General features: G+C 40.9%; 1 protein-coding gene across 3 annotated transcripts in view; it reads right to left on the bottom strand.

Annotated features, from left to right (window-relative positions):
* LOC139749375 (glycine receptor subunit alpha-4-like) overlaps positions 1-18,695 on the bottom strand; it is a 149,901-nt gene that overhangs the window by 89,035 nt on the left and 42,171 nt on the right. For all 3 annotated transcript variants that reach the window (XM_071663158.1, XM_071663160.1, XM_071663159.1), the window contains exons 4-5: positions 15,501-15,568; positions 5,401-5,624 (exon numbers count right to left, since the gene is read on the bottom strand). In XM_071663158.1, the coding sequence (XP_071519259.1) occupies positions 5,401-5,624; positions 15,501-15,568 (292 nt within the window). The remainder of the gene's footprint in view (positions 1-5,400; positions 5,625-15,500; positions 15,569-18,695) is intronic.

The raw sequence follows: 18,695 nt of genomic DNA, 5'->3' as shown, positions 1-18,695 counted from the left end.
TTAATCCTGTACTGCTGCTTTGAGTATTTAGCTCAAGAGTCCTGGTCAGATTACTACAACTGATGCTTAGATTTCTTTGGACACTCGCATCTCTCTAGTTGATATATATATATATATTTCATTTTTCAAACTATTCGCTCGCCATTTCCCGCATTAGCAAGGTTGGGAGTTGGGTTGGGAGATAAAAAGTCTCTGGAAAATAACTGTTTACTTTGGAGACTGAAGGGAAGAACGTCAGAGATTTTAGAAGAAATGTTAGGAATATTGTCAGTGTTAGTACACTGTGAGGGGTATATAGTCAGTATTAGTGAAATTAGATTGTAAATCAATAATTTATTTAACTCTAGACAGAATCAATTGAGAGTAAAGTCACCCGTGTGTGTATGGAAGTTTGAGAAATAAAGTGAAATAGATCCAAAGAGGTTTGATTTCATCTTATCAATAATTACCCCAGGACCAATTTTCTTTGAAAGAGTTCTAGTATTAACCAAGACTCTTCCCTCAAGGCTCCTGTATCCCAAGGAATGCGCCAATCCCAGTAGCAGGGGAATGTAGACGCCTTTGGAGCGAGACGATCTTTTACGAGATCCTACTCTTGCTTTATATAGCCTCGCCAAAGGAGTTTGGTGCCATCTCACTTGCAGTCCAACCTCTTGCGGAAGAACTCAATAAACGTCTCACACAAGAGTGACATTAACTAGCCAACTTCAGAAAGCGATTCGACTGTACAGATTTAGTAGCGGGGCTGAGAGAGGAAACTAAGTGTTATTCCCAGGCACACACACACACATTTCTTGCGGACACCACTTCTCTGCAGCAGCTGTCCAGTAAGATAGGCGTTGAGGGCGTGAAGGCCAAAGAATTCACTTCGAAAACGAAGAAGTGGTTGCTAAGTTCGGTAACTGGTTCTGAGTCAATAAGAAAACCAATTGTTGGTCTCAGAAGACTTTGGGGGTAAAAACCTGAGACGTTTAGCAATGAATGAACCAAGACAGATAGGATCTAATAGGATCTAAAGGTATTTACATTAAGATTAGCCAGTAGGTTCAGGCTAGGTTAAACCTCTTATAAATCACACACATCCAAGAAAAATACTTCATTATTGTTTTCAAATTTGACTTCAAAATCAGGAATGAATTTAGACAAGGAAGTCAACTGTGACTTCGTCCTAAGAAAGAGCGACACTGGGTAAGAGATAAAGGATGAGTCATTTGAAACCTCATAAGAATGGGGGAATTATTAGAAATTTGTAAGGGACTGACTTAAAGATTTAACCCAGCTGGAAGAGGAGGTAAAGAAAACGACAACTCAAAATTCAAGAGCATGGAAGAGTGCTATCAGATGCGAGAGGGAATTAAGCATTCGAAAATGCAGTCCAAGAAATCCGAACACGAAATCAATACAGTTGAGGAGACCAACAGAGCAACTAGAGGAGAGATGGAGTAATGATTGTAATAGGAAAATGAGACAGAAGGATCTTCAGTCATAATACAGAGCACAGAGACGACAGTCCATGTGTGTGTGTGGGGCCAGAGACGGAAACCCAAAGGCAGGCAGCTCTAGGATTGTCGCACAGAAGCAGATTAAAAAAAAATCTGGTTTCGTATATATATATATTTTTCGGTACCATTTTCATGGTTTTCCTGAAGATCTGATAACTCTGTATCTTCTTTGTTGAGAGTAGGCTTTCAAGGTCAATACATTTCCTTTCAAGGTCAATATATTTCCTTTCGTGCCTTCCATTTGCTGCCATGCGTGAATTATCATGCACACCATCTCTCTCTCTCTCTCTCGCCATTCATGGCAGATCGCCTGTTCCCCTCCTTCCATTACCCTCATGAAAGGCTTCTGAACTCTTTATAGTTCATTGGTTTTGTTGGTACTCATGCGACATTCATTTGTTCTCGTTCGTGACCATACGACACAGGAGTATCCAATTCTCTTACTTATGCAGATACTAAACCTTTTTCGTCTATAGTTTTTTTTTCTCTCTCTCTTGTAGGGAAAACCCTAAAAAACTATAGTTCTTAGTCTGTGCATCATCATCCAGACTCATCCTTACTCTGTGCCTCATCATCCAGACTCATCCTTACTGTGCCTCATCATCCAGACTCATCCTTACTCTATGCCTCATCATCCAGACTCATCCTTACTCTATGCCTCATCATCCAGACTCATCCTTACTCTATGCCTCATCATCCAGACTCATCCTTAGTCTGTGCCTCATCATCCAGACTCATCCTTACTCTGTGCCTCATCATCCAGACTCATCCTTATCCTATGCCTCATCATCCAGACTCATCCTTACTCTATGCCTCATCATCCAGACTCATCCTTACTCTATGCCTCATCATCCAGACTCATCCTTACTCTATGCCTCATCATCCAGACTCATCCTTACTCTGTGCCTCATCATCCAGACTCATCCTTATCCTATGCCTCATCATCCAGACTCATCCTTACTCTATGCCTCATCATCCAGACTCATCCTTACTCTATGCCTCATCATCCAGACTCATCCTTACTCTATGCCTCATCATCCAGACTCATCCTTACCCTATGCCTCATCATCCAGTGATGATAACACTGATCAAATCACTCACAGCCTGACTATTTTGTAATTAAGTTCGAAACCTCACAATTGACCCTCATTCACGGAGTAAATTGCGTTATCAACCATTTTGAAAACTTGTCAGTAGTGATTGGGTATATATACAATAACGTCAGGGTCCATCATTAATGTCTATTGCATGACATCAACGCCCTAGACCGTATCATCAATGCTAAATGCCCATCATTAACGCCTATTACCCAAATTAGCCTACCATCAACGCATGATGCCTAACCCTCAGCGCCCGTCAGCTATCATCAATGTCCATCAATCAACACCCGTTTCCCCTAATCATCAACCTATTATGTCCACTATCAGCTCCCGTGGGCCACCCACGGCCCAGCATCAACACCAAATACCCATCATCAAAACCCAGTATTGTACAATCGTGTCTACTACATCAATTCTTGAACATCAATCTCAAACTTCGTCAACATCAACGAATTGAATCCTTCATCGCTTATAGGATACGATCATCAATAGTGCGATCCCATCAGGAGCAGAAGAGCTCCCATTGATGCCAGGAAGAGTGTCTAAGCATCAATGGTGATGCCTCTACATCAACGATCTAATCTTATCGTCATATCTGAGATACGGTCATTAATTGATCTCATTACATCAATGATGGGAACCTTATTATTAACGCTGGAGCCCCCATCATTAGCGACCATCATCAACGGTGGGGATGGGGTTAGGGGGGGGTCCTTATCATTGATGTTATGGTCTTATCATTAAGGGCCCATCATTAACGATGGGGGATGGGAACCTTATCATTAGAGGCCCATCATTTAACAATGGGGACCCTATCATTAACTATGTTAACCCCATCATTGATGATGAGAGCCTTATCATTAAAGTCGCGTGCCTATCATTAACATTGACCCCGCATCAATAATGCTAAGAGACTCCCCTTCCCCTCTCCCGGTCATTACAACTCTATCATCAATGCTGAGGCTTGGTCATCATTGCTGGAAGTCTGTTATTATAACCCCATCAATAAAGCTAGGAGGACCCCATCATCAACGCTTGGGCCGCCCCCATCATTAACACTTGGGGCCCATGATCATCAACGATAATTATCCCATCATTACGCCCTTCGTTGACGATGGGGACCTCATCATCAATTCTGAATACCCATCATTTATGGCCTTATCATTAACTCTTGAGACCCCATCATTAACGCTGGGTATTCATGATTGACATTAACGCCCCATCTTTCAACGCCATGACCCCCCTCCCCACCCATCATCATCATCAACGGTGATGGCTTCGTCATCAATACAGTGGACCCCCCCATCATTAGTGTCCTGAGCCTCATCATCAATACTAGTGGGACATCATCATCATCAATACTAGTGGGACATCATCATCATCATCAATACTAGTGGGACATCATCATCATCAATACTAGTGGGACATCATCATCATCAATACTAGTGGGACATCATCATCATCAATACTAGTGGGACATCATCATCATCAATACTAGTGGGACATCATCATCATCAATACTAGTGGGACATCATCATCATCAATACTAGTGGGACATCATCATCATCAATACTAGTGGGACATCATCATCATCAATACTAGTGGGACATCATCATCATCAAGACTCATACATCTTCTTCCCTCAGGAAGAGCTGTTCCTCGCTCCATTTTCTACATTTCCACCATAAGATTTCTCGTGTCTCTTGACAGATTCATTTGCATTTTAAATTGTGTGGTCGTCGGAAAGTTGGAATGAACAAAGTTGGCTTGTCATATAGCCAAAGAGACGTGAAGGATCGGATTCCTTATCGTACAACGCGCAAGCAAGATGTAATGGAAAGGCATTCTGACACTCTCTACATATATAAATGCACACGGTCCTATCGCATTATAATCCCTATTCGAGAAAAATAAAATAAAAACCGATCGTTTGGTTTATCAAAAGGTATCCAAACTCCTTTCAGAGCAACTAAGATACATTGGATTCCATTTTATTTCTCTGATTGACGAAGGTGTATTGTTGCTGATGAATACACAGACGAGACGGCACAGATAAGACTGATTAGTATGGTTATACACACACACAAACACACTAGTCTTGTCAGGGCGTGTGATCCACTCTTAGTTGCGAGCAGAGTGAACTAAGATTTGTAAGTATACTTAACTCAAGTAATCCGAACACTTACACTTACCTCATTGCCTTTATACAGTGGCACTATATGTGCCAATCCTCAGGCACCTCACCAAGATCCATACATACATTTAGATTCCTAAGTAACCAAGGAACAACTAAGTCATCTCATTTAGTTACCAAATTCAACTGTAATACCATCTACTCCAGCCGCCTTGCCATACCTCATCTTACGGAGGGCTTTCACCACCACTTCTCATTTCACTAAACCACTCTTCATGACTCTCTCACTTTGCATGCCATCCCAACACAAACACCCTACATCTGCCACCCTTTCATCAAACACATTTACCCTGGCTTCACTGTCTTGAACCAACCCATTGTTTACCGTATATAATGGCTCAACCAACCTTCTAAGAAAACTGATAGATTCCTTATAGTTTCATTTGTAATAGTCATCAATATACACTTCATACCGACGTTTCCTTTGACGTACAAGTCACTTAAAGCTTTTCCTAAGCATATTCACATAATTACTCATTCATTTTGGCATATCTGATGTACGAGTGTATATGAAGACAAGGGTCAAGTCAGCAATCGCTTCAGGAGAAGGGACCCAACACAGAGGACCACCATTCACAGCCAGAACAGCAGACATTCACCATACCTGAGCATGTAGAGGATCTTTCCCATGGGGTTAATCCGGACTAGGACGTTAGGCACAGTCACGAACTGGAACTCTGCGTCTTTGGCGTTGGGGAAGTACACCTCAGGTTTCCAGATGGCCTTGACGAGGTTGGGGTCGTTTAGGTCCAACGGCTGCATGATGTCTGCGTGGTTCAGACGCTCGTCCACCCATGACTGCCTCAGGTATAGGTCGACTGCGTAGTCCTGAGGGGCACAAGAGAGAGATCTCTGATACACGCAAATAAACACATGATAAAGTCGATTCTTTTTAAAAGACTTACCCATTTCGTGGAACTCATTTCGCAACGATTTTTGCATCCAATTAAAGACCATACTTTTTCTTGTCATATATATATATATATATATATATATATATATATATATATATATATATATATATATATATATATATATATAGTTTTCCATCCACGTAGCTCCTTCAAGATTACAGTATCATAAAACTTGCCTATTTTCCACACACTCCTCAATGCACACAGGACCTCAACCATCACACTCAACCAATGGAAGACTCCAGCTCCTGTGGCTCCATCTTCTGTCATGTACACTTCCAGGTATCCAAAACACCCTCCACTTTCTAGGTTCTCTCCCTTCAATCTCACACCCCAACCTGTCACCCTCCCCTGCTAAACTTACTAACTTATTTATGTTTACATATCCTCTGAACTTTCTCCTTCCACACACATTCCCAAGCTCAGTCACCAACTTCTGCAGTTCCTCACTCGAGGGTGCCATCAGAGCCACGTCATCTGCAAACAGTAACTGGCCCAACTCCCTGACTTTTCCACGCCCACCTCCAACGAACTACAGACGCGCCTCTGTATCCAAGACTTACGTATTGAGTCTCCTAATTCTTTACCCAACCTTTAAGTATGCTCTCATCCTTTGCCGATCCTTGGTCAATCTCTCCTGGTATCTTCTCACACAAGCCTTTTTTCCAAACTCACTCACTTTCACTACCCTCTTCGCACCCATAGCATGTCGTCTTCCAATATCCTCTACAAACTCTAACCCTCGAATCCATAAAGAAGTGATCAGGCTTTCACTCTCATACTAACCCCTGACTTTACCTTCAGGACATTTCCAAATCATTCTTTCCCCTTCCCCTTGAGCATTGTTTCACTCAGAGCCAGAACATCCAGGTTTCTCTTCCCATTCAGACAAACTCTCATATATATGCATGAACTAGATAATATCTTACATGTTTTATTCATATTCTCGGATCAAATAAAATCATAAAATCTTTTGAAATTCTTAAGAAAATTAAGTTGCTCAATTCCCTTCCTTTAATTACCTGAGAATTAAAGCGGTTTGCGCGTTCGGCTATTAAGCTCTGGGTAATTGGGCCATCTCCTGCCCACTCATGGAAACCCGTGGGTGTACCTTGGTTTAGTCAGCTGTGAATGGGTTGCTGGACCATGTAATTAGAGAATTAGAATCGTGAACACGTAATTGCAACTTCACTTCTTCCCTGCGTGTCGTTCTTGGTGAGACAGATGGGCTATAGCTGAACTGGGCCCGACCTCGAGAATTCCAAATATAGAAATTCATACGATTCGGTATAAAGACGTAAGTAAAACCTGGTATTGAACGATAGATATAGAAAAACAAGTGACTGTGTATCACTATAAGAGATGCAGACACTCTTTACGTGAAGTAATGAGATCAGAATCTGATCATTTGCTTCGTTTTCTTCCGTCTCACTCATACGCAAAGAAGCGTTTCAGTCCCCAGCATCTATTGCCACGTATCTCACGTGGTGGTGGCGGCCACTGGAAGGGTGAGGGAAGACGTGAACGGTGTGGTAGCTCCGGCAATCGAGGGGAGGACGCCCCTAGCTACACAACGTCGCAGCCAAGGGCTTGGGATCATTTTCCGGATCATATCACTCTGGTCAGACGAGTGGAAAAGCTGTATAGGCCTCTGGGCAGAGACTGTGTCATCCGCTGTGCCACACATGTGGCATCTTTCTTGGTCTCTATGTCTTCCTTCTTATGTATATTGCTACGTGTACTAATAAACGCATACATACACGCACGTATAAACGCTCACAAACACGTACACACTCGTATACACTCAATGAAACACACACACACACACACACACGCACACACACACACACACACACACACACACACATACACACACACAGCGTCATGCACTTTCGTATAATTACATCATCAGGACTGACCGCAGACAGAGAGAACCAAAATATAATATACGAAATTTTAGGTGACTTCTGTATGAGAATTACGATCTAACAGTATATTGTCTGTCTGATTTTTGAAGAGTGAATCTTTTGAGTCCACCAAACAATTTCAAACTGATAAAGAATACGTTATCATCTCTATCACCATAGATAAAGACTATAATGACCATAGATAATGACTATAAACGCCATAGATAAAGACTATCATTAACATATCTGTACCATTTGGTGTTACTAGATGTCATACGGTATCTTGCTTTCGAAAAATACCATATATATATCTATCTATCTATCTATCTATCTATATATATATATATATATATATATATATATATATATATATATATATATATGCTGAGGGCTTTGTATTGTGTAACACATAACACAGGGTAAGAGGTAAACTCAGTGGCTTTAAAGCACTTAGAAAGTTGCTTATTGCTCTTAATGACCCTAACGATGGCACAACTACAAGATAATTGCCCCACGCCCCCCTCTACCCCCCCCTCTCCAGCCGTGCCTCACTGCCACACACAGTCCCTCACAGAATTTTCAAACAGGTTCAAAGTTCGTGAGTTAATGAGGTAGGCTGGGGTAGTTTGTGTCTACCCCCGGAGCAAAACCAAGTTTAAAAAGTTTATATACTTTGCCGTTAGCACAGGCCTCTGTTTATATATATATATATATATATATGGTCAAGGCTTGAGGGGCCCTGCTGGTTTTATGAATTAAGGGCCACCATATATATATAATATATATATATATATATATATATATATATATATATATATATATATATATATATAGAGAGAGAGAGAGAGAGAGAGAGAGAGAGAGAGAGAGTTTGGGATCTAACGATGGATACTCAAGCTTACTGAAATCTATATAAATTAGTGATATTTTTCTGATTTCTAAATTCTTTTACGCCTGCTGTCAGCCAATTCTTTTTTAATATGAATGTAATCTCCATCTTTTATAGGCATTACTCATCCATTACAGAGAGTTTTCCATATCTCAAATGGTCATCGTAAGTGTGTAAGCTTCCCATGACATGCCATTTCAAAAGTCCCCTTAAGTAACCTAAGCCTCAACTAACGAAACACAAATTAACCAAACTTTTCTCTGGGCCCGACTGACCAAAGATAACCTGAGAATCATCAAAAAGCCCAATGATTATTACTATAATCTCACCATTACAAGAGTTAAAAGACTTGTGGGACGTTACAATAGGCCCACTAGGACTTAGACTAATTGAGTAATTATGATAATGACGTAATTATAATTGAGAAGGGAAGATGGTTCACCGACTATGAACCGGATTATCTTTTTATGTATGTTAGCTGCGTACGAATCTTCGCCATCCCATAGGTGGATGAACAGCTGGGTTGAGTGTGGACCGACCGCCGCGACCAGGATTCGAACCTATGCCACGCTCGACCCCTAAACATAGAGGCAAATTCTAAAGAATAACCGACTTCCAAGAAAGACATGTACAAGATGAGGAAGATGTTAAGTTATGTTGTTAACTTGAAGTATAGATATATTGAGAAGAAAACGCTTGAAGTTAGGAGGACGAAGAATAAGATAAGCAACAAAGGCTTGAATAAGAAGCTGTTTGAAGAAATGAATGAAGACAAATGAATACTGTGATGCATCCAAAAGGGCAAAGAGAAATAGATAACACAATAGATTTATACATATACACATATGGCATATGTTTGATGACACCAAGTAGAAATTCTTTTACAGATATTGAGGTATTTATCCAGTATTTCACAATACCAAAAAATATAGAAAGTAACACAGGCAAAGAATTGAACACCGTTCGGGTGAAATTTCACTGAAAGCCTTCAAACTCCAAATTGGAAACATGCATAAAATTAAGGTACAGAAATATGCAGAATATCTGTTCTCATGTTATGCAAATTGTGGCAATACGGCCAAAAATAAAACCGTAATAAAAGAAAACACACAATGTTTTCTATCCTACTGTATTTCAAATTTGTTGGTGCAGGAAATCGAAAGTGAATAGAATGACATACATAGGCTCTATACACAGTGAGAGTTTACATGAGTTTACATGAGAAAGACAGACAAAAGGAAGCCTGATTGGCCCACGAGTGGGTTGTCTGGTAAAGAAAAAAAATGGTGTACGTGGTCGTAGAATTATCTTTAACAAGTGAAAAATGTGTTTCAGTTCACTCACTTTGCGGATACAATAGCTTGACAGTTATTGGTTGGACGTTGGGGGTAAAGATCCAAACCAGCAATAACCAACTAATTATCTAAAACACGATTAAGTATGTAAATTAAGTCACTTGGTACTGATGGAGCTGTATTTCGATAGATAAGAGATTGGTTAGCTGGCAGTAAACGAAGAGTTGTGATAATTGGACAAGCCTCAGAATAGTTGGACGTAAGAAGTGGCGTACCACAAGGATCAGTCTTGGGACATATTCTCTTTCTCATATATATATATATATATATATATATATTATCCCTGGGGATAGGGGAGAAAGAATACTTCCCACGTATTCCCTGCGTGTCGTAGAAGGCGACTAAAAGGGGAGGGAGCGGGGGGCTGGAAATCCTCCCCTCTCATTTTCCATTTTCTAAAAGAAGGAACAGAGAAGGGGGCCAAGTGAGGATTTCCCTCAAAGGCTCAGTCCTCTGTTCTTAACGCTACCTCGCTAACGCGGGAAATGGAGAATAGTATGAATATTAATATATATATACACACACATATATATATATATATATATATATATATATATATATATATATATATATATATACACACATATATATATATATATATATATATATATATATATATATATATATATATATATATATATATATATATATAATGACTATCTTTTGTTTCATATTCTTCTCGGTACATTATAAAGACATTAGAGCTTGTTAAATGGTAATTAGTGCAGTGTACCATTAAATAGTTAAGGCTTCTAACTCTATATGAAGGTCAGCGCTCAGAAAGTCTTCGTTTCTGATACCATATTGACCCAGTCGCATTATGGGCTGAAGATATGTGTCTGGTTCAAGCCGGCTTGAGACGTCTCAAAGAACACTGTCTGGGATAAGCCAGTTAATCAGAAACAAATATTAACTTTTTTAGGCGTTTGTGATTAAGCAGGGCGAGTGGAGAGTTCACATGTTTCTTCTGGGAGGGTGAGAGAGAGAGAGAGAGAGAGAGAGAGAGAGAGAGAGAGAGAGAGAGAGAGAGAGAGAATCCTTGACGCCAATGCTGAAGAAAAAAAAACTTTACATCTCATACTTCTTTTCAGTCAATATTTACTTTTCCTTTTTTATTTTTTGTTTTTAAGTCAGGTTGGTTCCATCCACTGTTAGCACGTCGACCCCCTTATACAACATCGATCTACTTCAACCTATCCCTTGCACGCCTCACACCCTCCTGCATATCAAGTCCCCGAGCACTCAAAAACTTTTTGCCCTCCATCCTTCCGTCATCAGCTCGGTCTCATCCTTCTCCTTGTCCTAGCCAATTTCGGCACCTGTATCCTCTCAGTAAACCTCTTCTCACTTATTTCTAGCCCACTTGATCACTTCTGTATGGTGAGGACTTATCAAGGGCTGTGATGATACAGAGATGTTAGAGATCACTCAGAACGTATAGTGAAGGGTTGAAGTGGGTTAGAGAGCCACTGGGAAGGTATAATGAAGTGTTAAAGTGGGCTAGAGATAAAGTGGGCTAAAGGTCACTAAGAAAGTATAGTTAAGTGTTCTAGTGGGTTAATGGTCATTGAGAAGGTATAGTAAGGTGTATAAGTAGGTTACAGGTGATTGAGAACGTATAGTGAAGTATTGCAGTGAGTTCTTCTGTAAGAGTATTCTGGGAGTGCCTTTGAACTACTGACAAATGTTTGAAAGAGTGATGGAGGAAAGTTGAGAGATACTTAAAGACTGAAGAAGATTCTTCCTTTTTTTTTTTCGTTAGGTAAAAGTCTGTGAAGTTTAGGGATTTGGTACGTATTGCTCTAAAGGCTTTGCTGCATTTTTGAAGAATTTCGATGTCTTGGGGAATCGCTGAAGGGTTTTAGGGTTTTTAAGGGAACTTTAGAGAGATATTCTTAGGGGAGAAAGTTAGACATCTTAAAGTGTGTCCAAATTATTGATGGATGATAGAGATGAGTTGGTGTGTGTGTGTGTGTATGTGTGTGTGTGTGTGTGTGTGTGTGTGTGTGTGTGTTCGCACCCTACGCACATGTGACACTGACCTTTTGGTCTATCACAAAAAAAAAAAACCGTTCCATTTTAGCGTTTGTTTAGGAAATGAAAACTCCAGGAACAAGTCAACACAAGAGGAACACGTCAGCACTTTTTTTTTTCCATTCTTTCTGACCTTACAATGTCATGAAGGCTATTATCATGATTCCAACCTTTGACCTTCCTAGACCAGCATGGCTGAAATAACCGTGATTAATTCCTGTACCAAATACGGTTTTGGCTGACCTCATTCATTACCACGTCATGGCTGGCAAGAGGATGAGAGGCAGAGAAGGGATGGAGGAGGATGAAACGGAATGGAAAGGAAAAAATATTAAAGGTTTCTAAGTCTAGCGTCCATATGAATTTGATATCACGGGTAGTTAGTGAGTCAGAGATCAGTTATCGTCTATTCATAGGAAGGTATACATATATTCACACACACACACACACACACACACACATACATATGCACAAAGACAAAAACAAACTTTCGCATATCATTATCAAAGTTGGCGAATGAATTTTGATATCGCTAAGTGCAAACTTTCATAAATCGGGAATGGAAACGAATCGGCAAACTGCATTATGAATTCTGGTGAACTGCAAACAAGGTGGATGAGAGAGAGGACTAAGGTTTGATAATCTCTGGGGACCTAATGCCAAGCAAACATTGGACAGAAGCTGAGAAAAGAGTGAATATGATTCGATGAATTCACACTTGTCGGGCCTTCGAACTGAAGTCCAACAAGTCCAAATGAATCATCATCCTCTTTGAAATTAATTGGTTCGTGCACATCTTGAGTATAGTGTCCAATTTTCGTCACGCTTCTGATTAAAAGACATAGACTCTATGAAGAAAATATTGTCTCAAGCCACCTAAGATAATTCCCAGATTGAGAACTAAATCTTATGAAAGCCAACGAAAGGATATGAAACTATTTCAGCTTAGTAAAGAGAAGGTCAAGAGGTGATCAATGACATAGATTTAGTGGACTGAACCGGGGCGTGTGATGCGTCCTGGGTAAAACATGGAAGGGTCTGTGGGGCCTGAATGTGGTGGATAGGGAGCTGTGGTTTCGGTGCATTACACATGACATAATACATACATAAAACACTTTACCTAACTGCTTGCTCATGGGAGTTTGTCCACAAATCTACATTAAGCAATGCCAGTGGAATATATTATCAGGACGTGTATATCATCTCCACTTATGTTCTATTTAGTTTATATAGATTTATTCTCTAGCATGAAGGCACACAGTGTGTGAAAGGCCAGAGTATGATGGGCCATTTATTATGTCTTTTTAAGACTTGGAAAACGCCAACCGAATTTGCTACATATAGCTTACTTTGCTACACTGCTACATAGCTTAATTTGCTACACTGCTACATAGCTTGATTTGCTACACTGTTGATACGACAGATGAGTAGGGGGGGGGGGTTGGGGAAACAAGATAGCTGATTGAATTATGAGCAGGTGGAAATTTACCACAACAGATGCAGATGGGCGTCTGGGTCAGTTACACTCATGCAGGATGAGGTTTTATGAGTGCTGGGAGCCCTTTACGACATGAGGCGAGAGGATAATGAGGGATGATCTATTCCCAAGAGATGTGTGAGGAGGTCATGCATTTTGTTATGGTTTTTCTTCACGTATTTTCAAGGGGATTTGGTACCCGCTTGGGATCATAGGGTTGTTCTTTCACACGGATGGGTGACTCGAGATGAAATGATTATCCTAAAACAGTTGCGTTCTCCTAGTGATGCACTGGCGAAGTTATGATTTAGTTTAGTGTCCGATAGAAAGGTTTTCTGTAACAGCCATTTTCGGTGGAGAGGTTTTATGTCACCCCGTTTTCGGTGGAGAGGTTTACTGTACTCTCGCTGTCGGCAGAGGTTTACCCTAACCCCGTTTTCGGTCGAGTGGTTGACTGTATCCCCGTTTTCAATTGGTAAATTGACTATAGCCCCATTTTCAGTAAACTAATTTACTGTACGCCCGTCTCGAGTGGAGATAGATAGTCACCGTAACCCCGTTTTCGTTAGTGAAAGTTTACTGCGACCTCCGTTTTCGCGGAGAGATTTACTCTTGTACCCCCTTCAGTCCACACACACACACACACACACACACACACACACACACACACACACACACCCCATATAAAATCCTGGCTATTGCAGAACGAACTAACCGACCCTTCCATATAGGGGTAAAAGAGAGAGAGAGAGAGAGAGAGAGAGAGAGAGAGAGAGAGAGAGAGAGAGAGAGAGAGAGAAAATAAAGAGAAAAGTTAGTTTTACTTTGTGCCCAGGTAACGCACTGGCAAACTTACGATTTTAGTTTAATTTTCCGGAAAAAAACGGAGAAGTTTACTGTTGTATATTCCAACTTTCTGCCCCTCTCCCTCCCCCCTCCCTCCCTCCCCATCTTCCGGTACACACACACACACACACACACACACCCACACAAACACACACACACACACGACGGCGGTAAGAGTTCCAGACGATCCCGAGAGAGAGAGAGAGAGAGAGAGAGAGAGAGAGAGAGAGAGAGAGAGAGAGAGAGAGAGAGATTAATCTTACCCTCGTTTTCTTTGTGGGTCAGGTTGGTGTTTCTCCCCCCCCCCCCCCCCCCACACACACACACACACACACACACACACAAGAAAAAGAACTCCCTTGTACTTTCCCGCCCCCTCTGTACCATCTCTCCTCATTGGCCCGTCTTCTCCACACTCGTCTCAAGTATCCCATTTTCCTTTTTTTTTTTTTTGGGGGGGGGAGGGGGTGAGGGGGAAGGGGCGAGGAGGGGGGAGGGGAAAGGGTGGTTGAAGATTTTAGCAGCGTTGGATGGTTTATGGAGTCCTGGCTTGCCTATTGTCTGTCAAGACGCTTCCCCGTGCGTTTTATTTTTTTTTTCTTTTGATATATGTGGTTCATGTGTGGGCCTTTTTTCCCTCTCTCTCTCTCTCTCTCTCTCTCTCTCTGTCTAGGAAGGAGGAAAAAAAGGGTAGAAGAGGATTGCTCTCTGGCAGTATTAATAACGCCCTATCCTTAAGTGAGCTGTTATGATGGAAGGTATCTGCATTTTTTTTGTGAGTTTTTTCAAAAATATGTACAGAGACTATGCACGTTTTCTTCGTCGATATGAAAAAAGGACCATATATCTAAATGAGCCACAAAAAATAGCTAACACACTCTCTCTCTCTCTCTCTCTCTCTCTCTCTCTCTCTCTATATATATATATATATATATATATATATATATATATATATATACATATATATAATTTCTATCCACAGGGAAATGAAACACGATAAGTTCCCAAGTGCACTTTCGTGCAATGATCACATCAGGGGAGACACAAGAAAGACGTATAACAGCCATTTGATAAACAAGTGACTGTTATATTTCTCTCATGTCTCCCCTGATGATGTGATCATTACACGAAAGTGCACTTGGGAACTCATCGTGTTGTCGCTTCCACGGAAACGCGAGAAACGGATGAACAAACATCAAAGATAAAGAAAACGAGGAGCTCGCCTCTCTCGATATAGTATTGTGTGTAAATGATAAATATTAGCAATACAAAGAAATCTTACCATTGAGTTGGGGTCAATTGATCCAAAACTTCGTATGTAAAGCTCACAGTTCACAGTTGTCGCATTATCTGAGAAAAGACATGAAGAAAATCATTATTAGAATTGATTAAACATTATCTTTAAAAAGATGAGAATTTACATCACCGTGAAATGCATAGGTGTCAACAATCGTATATCATTCAATACATAGGAAAAATATTTCATGAAATTCATATCACTTATGGGTGACTTCAGCCACTGAATGTGGTAAGCTTGTGGGAAGAGAGGCTAGTAGGTTTGTTATTGATTCACTTTGCGAGAATCAAGGAATTTTCATGTTCCAAGTGTGTGATTGCTACTCATGTGTGTTATTGGGAAGGAAATATACTGTCATGTAACCCCGTCTCTTAAACCTCGTATATATGTACTGTATCTTCACATTCATATATATATATATATATATATATATATATATATATATATATATATATATATATATATATATAATACTCCTGAAACAGGAGTTGTGGGAGTATGTGATAGAATGTAAGAAAGTAAATTCTCGATTAATATGGGTAAAATTGAAAGTTGATGGAGAGAGGTGGGTGATTATTGGTGCATATGCACCTGGGCATGAGAAGAAAGATCATGAGAGGCAAGTGTTTTGGGAGCAGCTAAATGAGTGTGTTAGCGGTTTTGATGCACGAGACCGGGTTATAGTGATGGGTGATTTGAATGCAAAGGTGAGTAATGTGGCAGTTGAGGGAATAATTGGTATGCATGGGGTGTTCAGTGTTGTAAATGGAAATGGTGAAGAGCTTGTAGATTTATGTGCTGAAAAAGGACTGATGATTGGGAATACCTGGTTTAAAAAGCGAGATATACATAAGTATACTTATGTAAGTAGGAGAGATGGCCAGAGAGCATTATTGGATTACGTGTTAATTGACAGGCGTGCGAAAGAGAGACTTTTGGATGTCAATGTGCTGAGAGGTGCAACTGGAGGGATGTCTGATCATTATCTTGTGGAGGCTAAGGTGAAGATTAGTATGGGTTTTCAGAAAAGAAGAGTGAATGTTGGGGTGAAGAAGGTGGTGAGAGTAAGTGAGCTTGGGAAGGAGACCTGTGTGAAGAAGTATCAGGAGAGACTATGTACAGAATGGAAAAAGGTGAGAACAATGGAAGTAAGGGGAGTGGGGGAGGAATGGGATGTATTTAGGGAATCAGTGATGGATTGCGCAAAAGATGCTTGTGGCATGAGAAGAGTGGGAGGTGGGCTGTTTAGAAAGGGTAGTGAGTGGTGGGATGAAGAAGTAAGAGTATTAGTGAAAGAGAAGAGAGAGGCATTTGGACGATTTTTGCAGGGAAAAAATGCAATTGAGTGGGAGAAGTATAAAAGAAAGAGACAGGAGGTCAAGAGAAAGGTGCAAGAGGTGAAAAAAAGGGCAAATGAGAGTTGGGGTGAGAGACTATCAGTAAATTTTAGGGAGAATAAAAAGATGTTCTGGAAGGAGGTAAATAGGGTGCGTAAGACAAGGGAGCAAATGGGAACTTCAGTGAAGGGCGCAAATGGGGAGGTGATAACAAGTAGTGGTGATGTGAGAAGGAGATGGAATGAGTATTTTGAAGGTTTGTTGAATGTGTCTGATGACAGAGTGGCAGATATAGGGTGTTTGGGTCGAGGTGGTGTGCAAAGTGAGAGGGTTAGGGAAAATGATTTGGTAAACAGAGAAGAGGTAGTAAAAGCTTTGCGGAAGATGAAAGCCGGCAAGGCAGCAGGTCTGGATGGTATTGCTGTGGAATTTATTAAAAAAGGGGGTGACTGTATTGTTGACTGGTTGGTAAGGTTATTTAATGTATGTATGACTCATGGTGAGGTGCCTGAGGATTGGCGGAATGCGTGCATAGTGCCATTGTACAAAGGCAAAGGGGATAAGAGTGAGTGCTCAAATTACAGAGGTATAAGTTTGTTGAGTATTCCTGGTAAATTATATGGGAGGGTATTGATTGAGAGGGTGAAGGCATGTACAGAGCATCAGATTGGGGAAGAGCAGTGTGGTTTCAGAAGTGGTAGAGGATGTGTGGATCAGGTGTTTGCTTTGAAGAATGTATGTGAGAAATACTTAGAAAAGCAAATGGATTTGTATGTAGCATTTATGGATCTGGAGAAGGCATATGATAGAGTTGATAGAGATGCTCTGTGGAAGGTATTAAGAATATATGGTGTGGGAGGCAAGTTGTTAGAAGCAGTGAAAAGTTTTTATCGAAGATGTAAGGCATGTGTACGTGTAGGAAGAGAGGAAAGTGATTGGTTCTCAGTGAATGTAGGTTTGCGGCAGGGGTGTGTGATGTCTCCATGGTTGTTTAATTTGTTTATGGATGGGGTTGTTAGGGAGGTAAATGCAAGAGTCTTGGAAAGAGGGGCAAGTATGAAGTCTGTTGGGGATGAGAGAGCTTGGGAAGTGAGTCAGTTGTTGTTCGCTGATGATACAGCGCTGGTGGCGGATTCATGTGAGAAACTGCAGAAGCTGGTGACGGAGTTTGGTAAAGTGTGTGGAAGAAGAAAGTTAAGAGTAAATGTGAATAAGAGCAAGGTTATTAGGTACAGTAGGGTTGAGGGTCAAGTCAATTGGGAGGTGAGTTTGAATGGTGAAAAACTGGAGGAAGTGAAGTGTTTTAGATATCTGGGAGTGGATCTGTCAGCGGATGGAACCATGGAAGCGGAAGTGGATCATAGGGTGGGGGAGGGGGCGAAAATTTTGGGAGCCTTGAAAAATGTGTGGAAGTCGAGAACATTATCCCGGAAAGCAAAAATGGGTATGTTTGAAGGAATAGTAGTTCCAACAATGTTGTATGGTTGCGAGGCGTGGGCTATGGATAGAGTTGTGCGCAGGAGGATGGATGTGCTGGAAATGAGATGTTTGAGGACAATGTGTGGTGTGAGGTGGTTTGATCGAGTAAGTAACGTAAGGGTAAGAGAGATGTGTGGAAATAAAAAGAGCGTGGTTGAGAGAGCAGAAGAGGGTGTTTTAAAATGGTTTGGGCACATGGAGAGAATGAGTGAGGAAAGATTGACCAAGAGGATATATGTGTCGGAGGTGGAGGGAACGAGGAGAAGAGGGAGACCAAATTGGAGGTGGAAAGATGGAGTGAAAAAGATTTTGTGTGATCGGGGCCTGAACATGCAGGAGGGTGAAAGGAGGGCAAGGAATAGAG

This window comes from Panulirus ornatus, chromosome 7 (genome assembly GCF_036320965.1).
Source record: "Panulirus ornatus isolate Po-2019 chromosome 7, ASM3632096v1, whole genome shotgun sequence".
In the NCBI taxonomy this organism is placed as follows: Eukaryota; Metazoa; Arthropoda; class Malacostraca; order Decapoda; family Palinuridae; genus Panulirus; species Panulirus ornatus.
Note: the sequence above shows the minus strand (reverse complement) of the source record. Positions and strands in the feature narration are given on the sequence as shown.